The following is a 14114-nucleotide window of genomic DNA, read 5'->3' as shown; positions in this document are numbered from 1 at the left end:
ACTTGTGCTAGAACCATTTCAGAAAACTCAGTATTTCTCAGTTCGCTCATCACATGATGCTGATTGTGGGAGCCTACAAAGAACCTTCACACCGATCTAGTTACAAGGTAGTTATTTGTATTTTTGCTATTGAATTCATTTACATATATTGGAAAGTGAAAAGAACATAAAAGAGTTTATACAATCAGCTATAAACGCAAAACTCTGGAAAGCTGAACAGCTCCGCTACCACCAATGAAGTTTGGCTCTTGCAATAGAAACAGCTGTTGCACCTAATGAAAGCACTCAAAATTTTTCTCTAATGCAGCAGAATTATAGCAGTGCCTATTTTCCAAATGGTTAAAGGGTCTGTCAGAATTGCCATTACAAACCACTGTTTTCAGAGTTTTATATTCTAGAGTCAGCCATAAAAAAATTCATTCAGGCTGAAATCTGACACAGAAGGGCACAAAGCCTGACACCCAAACACTTTTCCTTTTGTCACAGTGGAGGGCTTATCAAATTAGTTTGAAATTAATCTAGGCAATTTTGAATTTACAGGACTGACAAAGTAGTAATATATGTTTAGCTTCAAGTGGTTTGGGTGCTGCGCTGCTCGTCCAATTCACTGACAAATTTATGTTTTTAAGCAATCTAATTTATCAAACGGGCTAATTATTTTTGGAAGCTTTAAATACAAAGAAGTGAAAAATGACCTTGTAATTAGCTGGAGAAAAGAGAACATTACTGCACAGAAGATGCCTTTCTCGGTATTACGGGGCTATGGACTCTCCAGCCACAAGGGGATCCTAGATTACGTTGGGAGATTAAGAACCAGCCTCATACAGAGGCTTTACCCACGTACTAGATATCCCTGGAGAATGCCTTGGAGGCAGGAAAAACGGGCTGGGTCAGTCTCCCAAAATCCGTATTCTCCAGGATTTTACCGACACTTTTCCTTGCAGTCCCCTGGCTGAAATGTGAGCTTTGTATTAGCAATTTCAGGAAACAGACACCTGGGTCTAAGACCTTTCAAGCAAGTAACGGAGGGCCTGAGTCCCAGTCTACTTCAGGACCACGGGCATTCCTAAAAAAATTTTTTACCACCTTTCCTTTTTTTTTTTAGTTACTGGCTCTGTCCAAATGGTGTTATAGGTTGAGTTGCAAAGGTACTTAAATATCACACCGTCAGCATTACACGAGAATGGATTTCTCTGAAGCCACCCTTATGAATGGAAAGCCCACCTAGAGTAGTCTGTAGGAAATGTTATGGGAAAGAGCATCACACCTTCTCTTTTAAAGAGGCTTAAGTCTTCACCAGTGAACAGAGGTAGAAGTTTGTTTTTGCTTACTGGATTTTAAAGTGCAAATTCTCCGCTTAATTCAAATTACGTTTGAATTTATTATTTTAACAAGACTGATTTAGCCCAGTTGTTTAAGCAATGACCTCTGATGCACAAGGGTCAGCAGCGATGAACAGGAAACTTCCAAGAGAGATCGAGGAGAGCTAATCTGGTAATTCACCTCGGCCCCACAAAGCTCGGTCCAGCCACTGGGTCTTAAGCAGGTGGGGACAGCCGGGTCTGGCCATTATCGACTAGGTGCTTTGACGACAGATGGAATTTTTCCATACAATGGAAGTGACGGCTGACGTGAACACGAATGCTGGGACTAGTGGTAGAGCTTGGCCCTGAGTAACTCAAGGAACCAGGTCTCTGCGTGGCCGTTGCAGGACTTCATAGCGGCTACAGACAGGCAGAGGGGTTTAGAGTATCTCAGATACATAAAACGGCAGGGAGGCTCCCCATTTCCTCTCTAGGGCCTTTGCTTCCCTGCAGTCTCGTAAGAGAAAAAAAAAAAAAAAAAAAAGAAATAAAAAGAGATTACTTTCCTATCTCATAAGAGTAACTTCATTAATAAAGCCTCACAATATTGTTACAGTGAGAGGCATTTCATTAAATAAATAGATACTTTAGAGCCTATCAACCAGAAACTTTTGACATCCAAAGAGAGGAAGAGCCATATAAGTGCAAGTGCCAGCATGGCTCTGCTTCCCCTATGAAGTTAATAATGTAGTTCTACTTTTCTCCTCCATTTAGCCCCTAGGCTTTCATAGCAGTTTCATAGGATCCTCTTAACATCATCTGAACAGCCAAAGGAGAGACAGGAGTTGGCAAATAAACACTTTCCTACACTTCCACATGTGAGACACTTCATAAAACCTTCACATCTGAGTTTACCTCAAGGGCATCACATACTTTGCAATTTAGATAAGTTATTATGCCCATCATTTGCTGAGCTCAGTGGAATGCCTGTTTCATAAATCTGAAAGCAGAGCAAACATGGATGAGTGAATAAAAGAACAGATGTAACTTACATAAGGATAAGTATATAACAAAAGCTGCACTAATATATGTGAATATGAAATGAAGTAAAATTAGCCTGACATATTATATAATCTTTTAGCCAGGCACACAGATTTTCAGTAGTTGACCTCTGCTTACTACATCTCTGCCTTCTGCAACAGCAGGGGAACACTATCTGATGAACTGTGCTCTTCCACTGACATTATCTCTTAATTGAAAATCAAGCCATGGAAAAGGGCCATAGACTTGCTAGGCTTTCGGTCAGCCAGAGGAGCAAGGAGGGAGATTCATAGTATGCTGATGGAAAGGGGACGTGTTGCTGAATAGTGGTGTGCCGGCTACTACAACAGTTATTTGATGTATATGACTTTGTAACGTCTTGTAAAGTCATCCAAGCCCGTGCCACAGCCACTGGGAACCGCGCTTCTTCTCAGAGCACGCAGGCTTCAAAAGTCGTTGCGGTACGGTGCGCTCTCTCCGCTCAAACTTGGCTATTCCTGAATTAATAGAAGGAAATTCGTTCCTGGTTTGTTCGCTTCTTGGGGCTGCGATGCAGCCGCGTGTTTCATGAACGCATGGACCCGTTGTGAAAAGGGAAAGCAAAGGATGGGAAAGTTTAGGAAAAGCGCATTTTTCTGGAACAGGAGTGGAAGTCTAATGTGTAACGCCTTATGTGTAATGAAGTCAGAAAAGGTCAAATGCAAAAGTAAAATAATGTCAGTGGCACTGATTCAGGTAGACTGAGGGTGAAGGAAACTAAGAGCAGAACAACCAGATAGAAATGCAAAAATTTTTGTTAGAGTTGACCAAAGATTGGCTTCGTGCTAAGATTAGAGAAAACATATTAAGACATTCTGGAAAGGATTAACTCTGAATCGGCAACAGCCTCGAGAGGGACAAGAAGTAACTGTGGCAGAGGTTTCTAACCCAGCACTGAGCGAAGTTTTCAGACCAGGCAGAGGAATTTAGGAGAGTGTGTGAGCAGAAAATGAGATCTGCCCCATTGAATCTGAGGCGATATAAAAGAAACGTAGGTGAGCAAAAAGTCCCATTAATAAATTCAGCCCCGCTGTAGGGACAATAAAAGTGTGACTGCATTCGCAGAGCTCTTTGTGTAAAGAGAGAGGTGACAATGGGATTTTGGCAGTTATCAATACTCCGGGTCCCTAAAATCAACTCCTGCCCTTGTGAGTCTCTGGTTCTTTGTGTCTTGCATACAAAAGAAAAAAAATGCCCCAGCAAGATGCCTACCTGGCCCTCAGCCTCACTGGAAGAAGCAATTGCATCCTGCCTATTGCTCACGCTCCAGACACCAGTATCTAATATAAAGCTGAGCTATTTAGTGACCACACACTAAACAGCTATACCTCCTGACCACAGCTAGACCAGCAGCGCAATATAAAAACAGAGGCTATGACTACTACGAAACAGCGAGCTTTCGGGCGTACAAGGTTTTACTCAAGCCTGAAGCAGATGTAGGAAGTTTTAAGTTTGCTGTTTCCTTCTATGTACAGAAGGAAAGTTTCTGTACATAAAAGCAGGGTTTTTCACAGCTAAATCGGTCGGTCTAATAACAGGTATCATCTATACCCATAACGCTTAGGCCATCAGCTACAACAGCTACAACAAAACACTGCTAATGCTGTTGGGAAGGAGTGTTTTGTGATGAAAAAGGCTTTGATCTATTCCACCAAGCTATAGGGTGCGATAAGTCACTGGAATAATTTTAAATAGCAGCGAATCTAGCAATTGAGCAGTAAGTGTCCTAAACATTGGAATAACATAGCTGGTTGTAGCTGCCTGACAGTTAAATCGCAGGCAATTCCGGGCATTAAGAATCCCCACATAAGGATTTAGATCAACATTTTCCCAGCCCTTGCTAATCATGCTGTCAGTTATAAATGAGCAGTCTGCTTACCTGCTGCCCTCTACCAGAGAGGGTCTCCAGCCCTATAAACACTTGCTACCAGGTATTGTTACTGCTGTGAAAAATAGCATGAGTCAACAAGACGGCTCATAGCAAACACTGCGCTGGACAGTGATTTCAGGAGAGCTTATAAAGTAGAAAAGGACTGTCTGAGTTGTAAGGTAGTTAATAAGTGTAATTCATTACCAGCATCAATATTATTTTTATTCAGTTCCTCATCAACAAACACTCTTTCCTCCATCTGCTTTTAGCATTGGAGCTTCGCTAGTGTGCTAAGAACCTACTGGCAAACACCGTTTCTCAGTGTTTCACTGAACTCATTCCTTTACGATGGAAATGTGCAACGGAGCTGTCTGTCAGACTTCTTTCTTTAAAGAAAGGCAATGCATACAAACGAGGCATGTGAAAATACAGAAATGGAGCATGAGGGGCAACATATTTATCTCTGGCATCGGCATCCGAAGCTATGAACATTTCTAGAAGCAGGTCCAAGGCAAGAGTTGCGCAGTCAGTTGGGTTACATTGCCAAACAAATGCAGGGAAGTGACTTTGGCCTGCCCGTGGCAGTTCAGATCATTTGCTACTGTGCAAACCCACTCCCTTCCAAAAGCAACCATAGCAGCTCAAATGCACTTCACTTAACACACAAACAGTAAAATCATGATTATTTTTTTTTCCAGATACTGAGCAACCTTTGTTCTAACTGACCTTAACGGAAGGTACAGACTGAGGTTTTATTCTTATTAAAATACCGGTAGCTTTTCTCAAGCATACGCTCAGCTTTTCCTCCACACTGTATACAGCCATCCCTACTTACTCGTAGGCCCTTCAAGCACTGTTTCTTTGGTCATATTCACTCCAAAGTGTGCTTTAGCCAGTAGCTCTGGGAGACAAAGGAAAATGTTGAGAGGTACTTCGTGTTTAAAGGCCGCTCATTTGCCTTCTTTTACTACTAGCTCCCAAGTAATAAAAATAGATTGTGTATGCCAGAAGATCCTTTTTTGCCATTACATGTTATTTATAGCTCCTGCCTATATTTCCAAAAGCCCCTGTTTCTTATTTGAGAGCGACTCCCCCAATTTGTACTGAGATTTAGGAAGTTCAGATGTTTAGGCATATAAAGAATGCATACACATGCATCCATGCGAGACATACTTTTACGATGTTACAGTTTACAGAGTCTGCTGCTTAGCCATCTATATTCTTTTTCTAAACAAAGTTATTTTCCTACAGGAGTTTGTCCTTGTAGGATCCTGGCTCTTTCTCATTTGATTCTAAACTCTTTAGCAGGTACTATAGCTGATATTTTGCATTTGTATTCAAATTCATGCCGATCTTTTAAAAGACATGTGTGCTTTCAAGTTAGCTTGTGACGGGAATAGCTCTCCCATTGTTGGATAAGCCACGAAGCTTCCTTTGGACAGTCAGTAAGCCATCAAACGCGGACATCTGTTCCTTGGAACGGCCCCCTTGCAGCAAAGGTTGACAAGTTTCGTGACATCTGTGGCCCATCAGGACTTGGACAAAACCACGCTGAATGATGGATAATACCGCAGTGTTCCCTCATCGTAGTTGGTACATATCATGGAATTAGGAACCGTATGTGGGATGTCTTATCCCAATGAGTGCATAGGAAGGGCAAAGAACAGACTTGCCTTGTGGTGTTTCAGGGCAAAACCAGACACATCCAGGCAAGTTCAGAAGCGACTGATAGGCCATTACCAGAAACGCAGTAAATTTTTCAGAAAAGGAGATATGAACTTCCCATAAAGCCCTGCTTTGAAAGGGAGGTTGGTCTGGATGACCCCCAGAGGCCCCTTACACTGAAATCTTTCGATGATTGTAATTCAGCTGCAGCCAGCAAGTGCTGCTTACATATCCCTCCACACCGCGAGCGAATCAATCAGGATGGCATCCAGAGAGCAGGGCAGAATGCTCACAGCAGCAAGTCTCTCCCCTTTATCCATCACCGGACAACATGTACAAAAGGGCAGGATTAGAAATATTTTTATATGCTCCAAACAAGACCTGTATTGTTCCTTATCTTTGTGTGGATCCATATAATGTCATTTTCAAAAACTCCCGTAGGTCCGAATCAAATCCTAAGCCAAAGGGAAACCATATATTGCCTCACCTGATTAGACCCTCCACGGTTCGTTCATCCCTCCAGCTAATCCTGTTGCATTGCCAGTTATGCAAAGAGCTCTGTGTTTTCATTGCAGACAAACTGCATTAGATAAGCGTACCAAAACCGTAAGTATTTACAGATCCTGCCCAACCGTAGAGAACGATGTAAAACCATTTCAGTTAAGAACGGCTGATGACCTCAGTATTCGCATGGACCACAGATTGTTTTCTTCTTGCAGCAAACTCAGAACTGGAATTCAGAGCAGACTAATTGACGTATAGTCCATCCAGGTACTTCTGGTGCACTAATTATGCTTTTCACCTCCTCACTCCACGTCAGAATAAATATGCCTTGATGTGTGGCACTGAGGAAAGGCAGACACAACCTCGCTCATTCGGCTGATTTTCCCCAGGAATAAAAGAATGGAAATACTTTTGAGACATGGCCTGTCAGTGCTGCAGCTCTGTGCTGGTGTCTCAGCAACACAAAAAAGGCTGTGCCATCGAGGTCAGCAGCTTCTTGTTCCGAGGACACACACGGAGGTTTTGTCCTTCCTATTCATTCCCCTGGCTTAAAAAATAGCGTCGTTTCCTTCAGGTGGGCCAAACAAGTTTGTTCTTCTTGTCCTGTTTCTCGTTTTTATTCAGCCACCAGCCTAGAGAGCTCTCTATCCTAACTTATTTCCCCTAAGCATTAGGCATGCAGACCCAGCATCAGCCCATTGCTTTGATTCCCCAGGTACCTTCATGGGCTCATGGGTATGAAACTGAAGGTGGACAGTTGAAACGCCAACACTATATATCTGTACTCTTGCAGAAGCCCAGGTATTTTCTCGGTGGTAATTCCCTTGCTTTTTGTTCTGCCTCTCCCCAAATCAACAATTTCCACCATTGATACCTGCCACAACATATTATCGATTCAAGAATTTGAAGCACAAAGGAGAATTTTGGGGCAAAGCAAAATAAATGCAATATGAACGTAAAGAGCACAGAATAAACTCTACTGAGTACCCGGTTCATTTTCAAATTTCTGTCCTCAGACCCCTACACTTCTCCGCTTAGCTTGATCCCAAAGCACCTATAGGTACCACACGGATGTGCTGTGGACTAAGTGTGTAATTTGCTTTAAAGGTATCTTTCGTTTCTATTTCTTCCCTCTTTCCATTTGGTCTTCATTCTGTCCATTCCCTTTTTTTCCTGCTCCCTCCAGCTGATCACAGGGGCCACACTAAAGACGGAGACAAAAATCCAGCGAAAGAAATAGGGTCGGGAGCAGCCTGAAATTGGGAGCTAATGAGGAAGAAACAGGAGGAACTTGAAGAGATGGGCAGTCGTGCACCGAGGAGCCTCTAGCTGGGCCAGGGCTGTAGACATTGATTCAAAGTAGAAATGCTCCCACTGCACTGCTGGGAGTAACTGTGGGGGCAAGTACTCAGGATATCTTGAAAGTAAGATGTCATAGCAGCAGAGGATTAAAAATAGGTTGAAGCCCAATTTGTCTTCATAAGTTCTCAGGTCACCAGGCACTTGAGAAAAAGACCTCAAAGACACTGTAGAGCTGGGTAGATGGAAGAAGCGTGGTTTCACATGCTCAGGAGAGTATTTAAGGGACTTCACTCCAAGGATGTCAAGCAGCAAGTTCAGCTACCGAGAGCTGAGCACAGCCCCTGCAGATGGGACGCGACGCTGCCGACCAGCTCCCAAGCACAGAACGTGGCCCACGCGGACATAAGCGCGTCAGGGGATTAGAGGTGGGGAAACATAACCCAAGTCCAACGAGCGCGAAGGACCGACCCAACGCTGTCGATCTCCGCGTGGGTTGGGATCGGGCCCAAAATGAGCCTCACGTGAATCACTGGCAACACCAGTAGCAAATGGTCTGCTGTGAGCCAAGTCCTGCAGAGCTCTTCGCTTCGGCTTCGGGGCTGCTTTAGCCTATATAGGCGCTGCAGGGTTCAGCTGTATAACCCTGGGATTCGGTCTCAGCATCAGTCTGTAGCCAGCTATTGCTCTGCTTGGGAATAAGTCACAAGTCTTTTCCAAAATCCGTTTTCCTACAACAGCTGTTGCTGTAGCACTAATCACGTTTGGGCTGGCTACAAACGACATCCTTCTACCTACTCCCATCCGCACAGATTCTTATTTAATGTTATTGGGGGGAGAAAAAAAAATGAAGCTATTGATTTAAAAAATTTGCATTTCCCAATGAGAGCCCCAAAGGTGGCTTACCGCAGTCTGACAGCACAAGAGCGGGCACAGGGAGGTTTTAAATCAAGTCCAAAAGGCAGAACATAACGCTTCCAATTTACTTTCTTAAAATGAAATGTTCAAGCTAAAAAGCCATGAATAAGCACTACTGAACACTGCAGCCACGAAAAAGAGATTTTTTAAGCCATTCCCCCCCCCCCCCGCTCCTTTATCTTGTCAAGAGACTGTATTTTCATTGTGTTCGTATGGTAATTTAAATCATGCTAGGGCTCAGAGCATACAGTGTAATTGTAAGTCGGCAAGGGTTTGAATGCCATCACTGCTGCACAAATAACATCATCAACTCATCAGCTGTGTCAGTAACATTGCAATTATGTAAGCAACTATTATTTCCACCCCTGATATGCCATATTAGAACTTATTTTGGGGGCTGGAGCTGACAGGTATTCCATAAATATGAAAAGCACACAACAGCAGCCGAGCCATGGTTTGAGATAGGAACATCATTCCACTGGGGCTTTCTGGTGGCATCACCAGCAGCGCGGGCACCGCTGGATGGTCCGAAAGGAGCTGCTGTAAAAATTGTGGCTTTTCTGGTGCCCCCTTTGCCCTCACCCCACACCCTACCCACCTCCCGGGACCCGTTTCCCTTCCTCTTACCACCCTTTGTGCTCACTCAAATGCAAGCACTACCCCCAAAATAGAAAAGATTACTTTTATCTGCAGAAGAAACTTACGCAGACATTTTAATTTGGTCTGTTGCAGAAGAGTCTTGGGGGTTTAGTGGTGGTTTTTAATATGGCTAAGCCCCTGGACTGGAGCTTGGCACTAGGTGATTAGTCTTTCTGAGACTTCCCGTGTGCTTTTGGCCAGATCAATGGTTTCCTAAGCTTTTATTTCAGCTTCTTAAAAATGAGGCTAGCATAATGATTCCTTTCTCTAATCCTCCGCATGTTTATATGGTGAGCACGTCACAGCGGAGCCAGCCTGTGAGGCTGTCTTCAGAGAGCCCCAACCTCCCCGCGCTCCTCTTGCGATGGATCTCTTGGCAAAGGCCAAGAGCAAGCGCCCGTCAACGTTCACCAGCGCGGTAGAAAACTCTTTCCCATGGCATCGTGGACGGTGCTACGCAAAGCCGATCCGCTGAAAACGTCACCCCTGCAAGCTTTCCGGGGAGGAGGAGGCAGAGCTCCTCTCCCAAAGACGTTCTTGAGCCCTCGGCACCCCAGGGAGGCAGATGTAATTGCCCATAAACTTTTCTGCTTGCCTCTTTTTCTCTCTCACACACGCGCACACCCCTACCAACGCAAACCATGGCCAGAGCGCACGGCGCGGCTTCAAGCTCAGGGCTGAGGAGCACTTTAGTAACAGCTCAATAGATGAATAAATACAATAGGAAGCCACGCTCAGATTAATTCACAGTCAGCTGTTCTGTGTTGTGCCTAAAAAAGCAACGCTCCACTGAACGCGTGTCAGGATGATAGATTCGGACTTTTTTTTTTTTTTTTTTTTAAATATTTCGCCTTAAAATGCGATTGGAAGATTGATTCTTTAGATCCTCGCATTATATAGGGTCTAGGTCTTGAGCATAACTCATTGCGAAGGGAGATGATTCTCATCTTCACCTTACAGAAACGCTGCGTATCGCAAAAGCTGACAAAGGGTATGAATAAAGGTAAGGTATGGGGAGACATAGCCATAAAATTATGAATGCCTGGTATTTACAGAATACCTGCACACAGCACTATTAACTTATATTTTTGGTTGCTTTGCAGTCACCCCTGCAAGGAAGATGTGTCTATCTGAACGTACTCTTTATTAGAATAATTACGTTTTTATTCTGGGGGGACACTGAGGTCATCTATTCTTTTACTGTATTCTCTAGTGTATTATATTCATGGGAAAACATATTTATTCAGAACTTCATTTTGATTTAATAGAAAAATGGTTCTTGCCACAGCAGTGTGGAATACTCATTTTTCTCCATGTGTTGATTTTCGGCATATAAATGCCAGAAGCCTCTGTTCTCTTTCCTTATCAAGAAAAACTTGCCTGAGATTAATTTCCTCATCATCCCTTCCTTTTAAAGTGGCTGTTTCTCAATGCCATTTAAAGACAGAGTTGTGATAAATTCCCGTTTTCAATGTACAGATTTCAATGAAAGAGTCTATTGCGCAGGAGTAAAGTAACTGAATCCAAATAGAAAAGGACAAAAAAAAAAAATTATGAAATCAGGTACTGCTACTTCAGCCAATTGTATGAGAGGTGCCTTCATGTATTTTTCTTTCTGATGACAATTAGTTTTGAAATAAACTAACTACAAAAGCTTTTGAAGTTTTTATAGAGTGTAAGGGACATGCTTCTGACACCACTTCTTTATAATTGCAGATTGGACTAATTGAAGACTACTTATACCAAGTAGAAGACAATTACTTAAAGAACAAAAGGCTGAGAACAGCTAGGAGGGAAAAAATGAAGAGGACTCAAAGTACACAGCAACATTAGAGACCAGGAAATACAAAACTGTCCCTTACCAGCCCTAAAGACATGGCCACACAGCAAACAAGAAAATTAACACTGTAGATATTTGATAGATAGGTCAGCAAAAGCCACCTTTCCACTTAATGAGCCTTCCCCTCACTATGGGTTGTCTTTAGCAAGACACTCCTGCACTTCATTAGTCTTAACTGGATGGAGTAAATGCCTTGTGAAAGGCTTATTTTAAATTGTCTTGTTTATTTAAATAGTAACATCCCGCCAAAAAGGGGCCTGTATCTTCTGCTCTGAGAATATTCTGCATCCAAAGCCTATTAAATCCTGCTGGCTTGATTATCACCCAAGAAGCACTGAAAACAAGGATCCCTCCATCCTCAGAAGAATTCAGCCTCACATTGCCTTCTTTCCAGGTTAATGCCTTACAGTACAGATATCGGTACGATCTATAGGTGAGAAGTGGCATCACGCACCTTATGGCTGCGACAACTACAAGTGCAAGAAACACGACACTGTGAAAAGAGAACCAAAAAAAAAATAAAAAAATAAAAAAGAGAGAGCCCAGCTGTTGCCCTGTGGTTAAGAATGTGAAGTCCTTCACTCTTGTCTGTGCCCTAAGGATGATTTTTTTTTTCCCCCCACTAGATGGCAATTGTTTTTTTAAAAAAGCACAAACACTCCAGGGAAGAGAATAACTGCACCTGCCTTCCCCAGTGCAAATCTCTTGGTTAGGGATCAGTGGCACGTCTTGCACTCCCACGGCAGCAGTCTGTCGTGTAGGCACATCTTACGTTGCTTTGGTCTTCAAGGGAGCACGGGTTCCCAAATCCCCTGAGAGCTGTCATCAGTGAGCAAAGCAACGCACCTACTTTTCAATAGAGATCCCCTTATCAGATGATGTTTGACAGGCATCGCCCGCTGACGCGCGCGGTCTCTTCTAAGGCTGGCATTTCCTTTTTGTTCGCTGTGTTTTCTTTATAACAAAATAACCTCACCCTATGAAAACAGCATTCAGTTCATGATGTTTTCTCATTCAAGGGTGACTTGAAAACGAAAAGATCGAAAGAAAGGAAAAATCCACTCCCCAGCCCTAAGATTTAATTAAAAATCCAGGACCTCAAAGGTATTTAGCCACTTAATTCCCATCATCTATTTATCACAGATAGAAGTCTAAATCCTACAGATTTTTAGCTTCTAGAGACCATCTTCCTAGGCTCTCATAAAAGATTTTTGAAAACTAAGAAAGAACTGGCAAAAGCTTTGATGGTCCTTTGTTCATTGTTAACAGAGTAAGTATAAAGAAATCTTTTTGAGAAAATCTGAGCTAGCCTGAGCTCCTTAAACATGTGGGACAGAGAAACGAAGAATTATTGCCCTTCGGAGATGGCATTATTTTGCTATGGAGTTGGTTTTGTCAGATGAAGTTTTATGACACATAGTGGCAATCATCCATCTTTGATGAGCAGACACACACTAAATCAGAAAAACTGCTCCCCACGGATCATCAAGTCACAGACAACACACAGTTTGGTAAATCATGAGGCTCTTAAGCAAATACTCTTGATTTGATGCAAGGTGGCTTACAGTTCTGCAATATTTAATGCAAAATTGGGTATTTTTACCCAGAATGATGAAAAAGAATAAAGTGCACTGAAAACGGGTGATCTTAGGGAACAAAAAAGCAACACTGCCAGTGAAAAACAGTTGTCTGTGCAACATGAACAAGTTGAGCCGAGCGCACTGAGAAAGAAGTACCAGTCTCATCGCGGAGCTTTGCGAGAGACCCAGATCCGAGATAAGATGTGACATTTCACTTTTCAGAAATCAGGTAGGGCGGAAAACCTGTGTTACGCTGCAGATCAATACATCACAGAGAGAGAGAAAGAGAGGGGCCATAGCCCAAATCAATCCATAAGGTGTCGGAAACATCTAGGCCAACACCTGGCTACGGCGCCCTTTAGCCTCCAGAAAGCCCCAGACTAAAGCAGTTGTCAGGAGATGAAGTCAGCCATGAAACAACACAAAGCAAACATGAAAGGAGCTTCTGTCATGGAGAAGGGCATTGCTATTTTCCAAAAATACCCATCTGTAATGCACAGACTCCCAGGCCCCGATCTGCATAGTATTTTATTCAGGACTCTTTGAGAGTCAACTTTATTCCGTGAATATACCACATTTTGGCTCGACAAGGTGGAAGAAGTGGCAGGGGGGGATTTCTGATGCTTGCTGCATGCAGTATAGTTTCTAAAGCATGAGATTCACTAGGATCACCTACAAAAATTAAAACACACACTAACAATTAACTTGCCTTTTGAAGAAATTGCAAACTGTGTTATAATGATTCTCTGGCCTCGTAGCTGGCGATTTCTGTAGGGTGATGACATATACCACGGCTCTTCTCATTCAGGAAATATTATTACAAGTTGGACTTCATTCCTCATCCTCCTTTTTGTTAAGGGCACATTAAAACCAGCCTGGCCCATGGTCGCTGTGGCTATTTTAGTCCCGAACACAAGGACACATCTGAGACCACTCCCCAAGAGTTCCACTTTCAGGTCACTTCTCCTTCAAAGACTTGTTTCCAAATGAATGATGGGGGTTTGTTTCTCTCCATTACAGAATTTTTTTGTCACAAAAATGATTTATCTGTTGACAGCTAGGTTCACTGGCCCCAGGCAACTGATGTCAGTTGAAACAACTCAATGAAAAGCAAAGAACACTATACCAATTTAAGGGGCGGGGGGGGAGATATAAATACCCTCTCCCCTGAGACTGCCTCGTAACTCTTCTGCTTGCCGTTGCAATCCTTGCTTCCTTGAAAATGCCAGAACGTCTGCACTAATCCCTGGAAGGGACAATGAGCACAAGCAGAGTCAGCTCCTTCAGGTGTTAGGTATATGTTTACTGTTGGGTTACAACACTAATTACAGCTCAGAGAAGGCAGACCAGACAGTGGTTGGTCTTAAAAAAACATTTTTTCACTTTCACTATTTGTGAAGGCTCTTCTGTCAAAG

At 43.0% G+C, this 14114-nt stretch overlaps 1 protein-coding gene across 1 annotated transcript in view; it reads left to right on the top strand.

Moving 5' to 3' along the window:
- SPATA16 (spermatogenesis associated 16) overlaps positions 1–11324 on the top strand; it is an 80658-nt gene extending 69334 nt beyond the window's left edge. Inside the window, exon 10 of the mRNA XM_030028369.2 lies at positions 10996–11324. Coding sequence (XP_029884229.2) covers positions 10996–11112 — 117 coding nt within the window. The 3' untranslated portion in view covers positions 11113–11324. The remainder of the gene's footprint in view (positions 1–10995) is intronic.
- Positions 11325–14114: the final 2790 nt, after the last annotated feature.

The sequence above is a fragment of the Aquila chrysaetos genome, chromosome 10 (assembly GCF_900496995.4).
Source record: "Aquila chrysaetos chrysaetos chromosome 10, bAquChr1.4, whole genome shotgun sequence".
Taxonomy (NCBI): Eukaryota; Metazoa; Chordata; class Aves; order Accipitriformes; family Accipitridae; genus Aquila; species Aquila chrysaetos.
The sequence above is the reverse complement of the archived record's forward strand: the minus strand, read 5'-3'. Positions and strand labels throughout refer to the sequence as shown.